Here is a 3,316-nt window from a genome sequence, read left to right as displayed (position 1 = left end):
TGTTACATTTTTAATCTCCACAACCCAGACTTTGACCTAAAGTAATATAGTTTAATAAATATTATAAAAATATCAAATGAACTTAATACATCTATACACTTTTTTATGAAAATATATGATGTATCAGTAGATATTTCATGTTTTCATGTTATGTACAATGACTATGCACTCTGTAAAATTAAGGAACAATGTATGTGTGGGTTAATATGAAGGGAGTTTCCGTACTTAGTTTTCATAGACATTCAGACACACTTTGCAGACTGCTAGAATGGCTCTGACGGCGATTAGTCTTCTGTGCTTTGCAGCTTTTGCAGCCTTTCCCAGGGCTGGGGGAATGTGATGACCACTCAGGTGAGTTTGCTTCTATAAAGCCAAGATTTCTGCTAAATACGAGGAGAAACGTGATTGAATTTAAATCCTTTTAGGTCTAACATCCTAAATAACATTTTAAAAGATTTAATACATTGATATTATAGGATTCTCTGAGTCTCTCTTATGCACAAAAATCTCTCTTCTTAACAGGACAGCAGGGACAGATCCCCATTAAGGTGACTGTCGCTAATAAATTCGCTAACACAAAGGTCTCCTACCCCACTGCTGTGACAGTGGGAATGCTGATGTTTGGGGTCTTAAATAAACTAAAGGATACCAACAACAGCTTCACGTATGTCACAAAATGTTATCAAATTATTCTGGTTTAATGTACTTTACATAAATCAAGTTTAGCATAGTAGGTTGATAGGTTATGGGGAAATGGGGCATCTTTTTACCGTGTCAGTCTATTGTACAAGGCTCAGGACTTTAAAGAACTGTTGTAGTGGTAATGTTATTCTTTTGTGCTAATTCTCCTATTTTTATTTCTATTAGTTTCACATACAGTATTAACAAAAGCTTTGGCATATATCTGGAGCGTGTGAACGGACTGGCTGGATCTACTGAAAACCACACATATTGGGAGCTTCCATCGAAGAAAGGAAACAGTATAACCCGACTGAATGTGGGTAGGTGTATGAGTTTAATTAGCCACACAGATTTTAAAGAATTTTTTTGAATGAATTGGTATTTTGCTTTCATTTTATTTACAACACTCTATATACAGTATATATATAAACAAAATAAATTTCCCAATCTTTTGCAGGAATTGGCTGCTACCAACCCAAGAAAAATGAGAATTTCATTATGAACTTCACCACTTGGGACTAAAAGGACATTTGTTTTCTGTTTTGTGGTTATAAAAGAGATCACTCTGATTCGGATCAACTATATTAATGCAAGGAGTATGAATAATAATTTCATTGGATCTACAATAGTATAATACTGGAACAGAAATGTTTCTCTGATCTTTCCACAGTTGTAAACTCTAACTATACAATCAAATGTACATTACATATCTGTACTACTAAACACAGATAAGGGGAAACAGCGACATTTCCAGACATCTGGGCTTTTGTAGTCAGTGATTAAAATAAAGGTCTCCAATTGTGTAGATATTTAGGATCTAGAGATGCATAAAATGCTTTTATATTCAGTTTGACAAGCTCTGTTAAGGTTACATGTCAAGCCTCTCTCTTTACATTCAAATAAAAATGAATTCTGTTGTTTCCAGAGGATAATGAATACAGATTCACTGTCTTCTATCCTGTAAAGCTGAGGGAACAAACAAAAACATTGATTTTGAAATATTGTTACTGCAGTTATTTGCCAGTAAGTTTTAACTAGTCACAATTTATATGACTCTATAAAAACTTACCACAGGGAGTGAAGCAGTCACAGTCGCAGTAGTTGCAGCGTGTAAACCAGCGCTTCCAGCCTGATTCTTTAGTTCTGCAGTTCTCAATACGACTGCATTTGTGGTTCAGAGGGACTGCATAGCTTTTAGCATCAGGACAGGTGGACGAACATGTCCCGTCGATGTCCTTCTCATTGATCTCAACCCGGCCACGATAACACACTCCTAATGTCACATACAGGAGAAGAGAGAATTGTACTTAACTTGTATTTAATATAGCCAATGAAATGACCAATTTCAGTGTAAAATGTTACATTTTTAATCTCCACAACCCAGACTTTGACCTAAAGTAATATAGTTTAATAAATATTATAAAAATATCAAATGAACTTAATACATCTATACACTTTTTTATGAAAATATATGATGTATCAGTAGATATTTCATGTTTTCATGTTATGTACAATGACTATGCACTCTGTAAAATTAAGGAACAATGTACGTGTGGGTTAATATGAAGGGAGTTTCCGTACTTAGTTTTCATAGGTGTTTTCCCTTTCCTTTGAATTATGAATTGCATTTTTTTTTTTATTAAAGTAAAGGGCTGTACTTAATGGATAAAGTCCTGACAGAAAATGACCAGTACCTTTTCCATTCTTGCCCATTCTTCTATGCATTTTTTTTCTTACAGTGTGTGGTAATTCAGAAGAGTTATTTTTAACTCCTCTCAAAGTAACAGTACTGACTATTACAACTTTAATAAGTGTTCAGTCTCTCATATACTATATATACATGAAACTTAAGACAGATTAGGTCTCATTTTTGTGTGCACTTTCTGGGTATTTCCGTAAATTGTGTGCAACGTCCAGGCAGACCAAGACTTACTAAGACAGGATGGTTTGGGCGTCCATTTCCCATTGGACTGACAGGCTCGGGCAGGATCTCCCACCAACACGAACCCTGGTCTGCAGTCGTACCGCACTACAGAACCCACCCACCAATCACTCCCATACACCATCCCATTAAAGTCCACAGCAGGCTTTCCACAATTCACTATGGCAAAGAAAACGACATAAGATTAAACAGGAAACAAAACTCATGAAACACATAAAAAGCTCTAGTTCACACACACACACACACACACACACACTTCCTACTCTTCGAAGAGGGGACTAAGATCAGAGGGCAAATGTCTCCTTCAGACCCCTAGAACCCGCTTAAAAACCAGAGGATCTAGAGCCTTTGAAGTGGCTGGTCCCACCCTCTGGAACAACTTACCAGTTCACATCAGAATGGCTTCCACTTTATCTGAGTTCAAGTCATATCTTAAAACACATCTTTTCTCTCTGGCTTTTAACATGTGCCTTTGAATTGTTTTAATCTGTTTTTGTTGTATGGATTTTGAATTGTTTCTATCTGTTTACTGATTTTCTCCTTGTTATATATTATTGTATGTTGTGCAGCACTTTGGTCGGCCTTGTTTCGTGCCTAAATGTGCTCTAGAAATAAAACTGAACTTGAACTTGAACGCACGCACGCACGCACACACACACACACACCAATAGCTTGATCTGTGGTTTTGTACTT

General features: G+C 36.2%; 1 protein-coding gene across 1 annotated transcript; it reads right to left on the bottom strand.

Annotated features, from left to right (window-relative positions):
• Positions 1-233: 233 nt before the first annotated feature.
• On the bottom strand, positions 234-3,069 carry LOC107663429 (complement receptor type 1-like). Its single transcript, XM_016453665.1, has 3 exons — positions 2,615-3,069; positions 1,751-1,954; positions 234-1,647 (listed from the first exon to the last, which is right to left on the bottom strand). The coding sequence occupies exons 1-3, from the start codon at positions 2,745-2,747 to the stop codon at positions 1,625-1,627; spliced, it is 360 nt and encodes a 119-aa protein (XP_016309151.1). The 5' UTR covers positions 2,748-3,069; the 3' UTR covers positions 234-1,624.
• Positions 3,070-3,316: the final 247 nt, after the last annotated feature.

Source organism: Sinocyclocheilus anshuiensis, unplaced genomic scaffold (genome assembly GCF_001515605.1).
Source record: "Sinocyclocheilus anshuiensis isolate Anshui unplaced genomic scaffold, SAMN03320099.WGS_v1.1 scaffold4882, whole genome shotgun sequence".
NCBI lineage: Eukaryota > Metazoa > Chordata > Actinopteri > Cypriniformes > Cyprinidae > Sinocyclocheilus > Sinocyclocheilus anshuiensis.
The sequence above is the reverse complement of the archived record's forward strand: the minus strand, read 5'-3'. Positions and strand labels throughout refer to the sequence as shown.

Excerpts from the sequence above, each read along its gene's own strand:
- LOC107663429 (XM_016453665.1), bottom strand. The coding sequence starts at position 2,747 with ATGGTGTATGGGAGTGATTGGTGGGTGGGTTCTGTAGTGCGGTACGAC. Across the intron at positions 1,955-2,614 it reads GCCCAAACCATCCTGTCTTA|GAGTGTGTTATCGTGGCCGG; the intron begins GTAAGTCTTGGT and ends ATGTGACATTAG. Across the intron at positions 1,648-1,750 it reads TGACTGCTTCACTCCCTGTG|CTTTACAGGATAGAAGACAG; the intron begins GTAAGTTTTTAT and ends TTGTTCCCTCAG.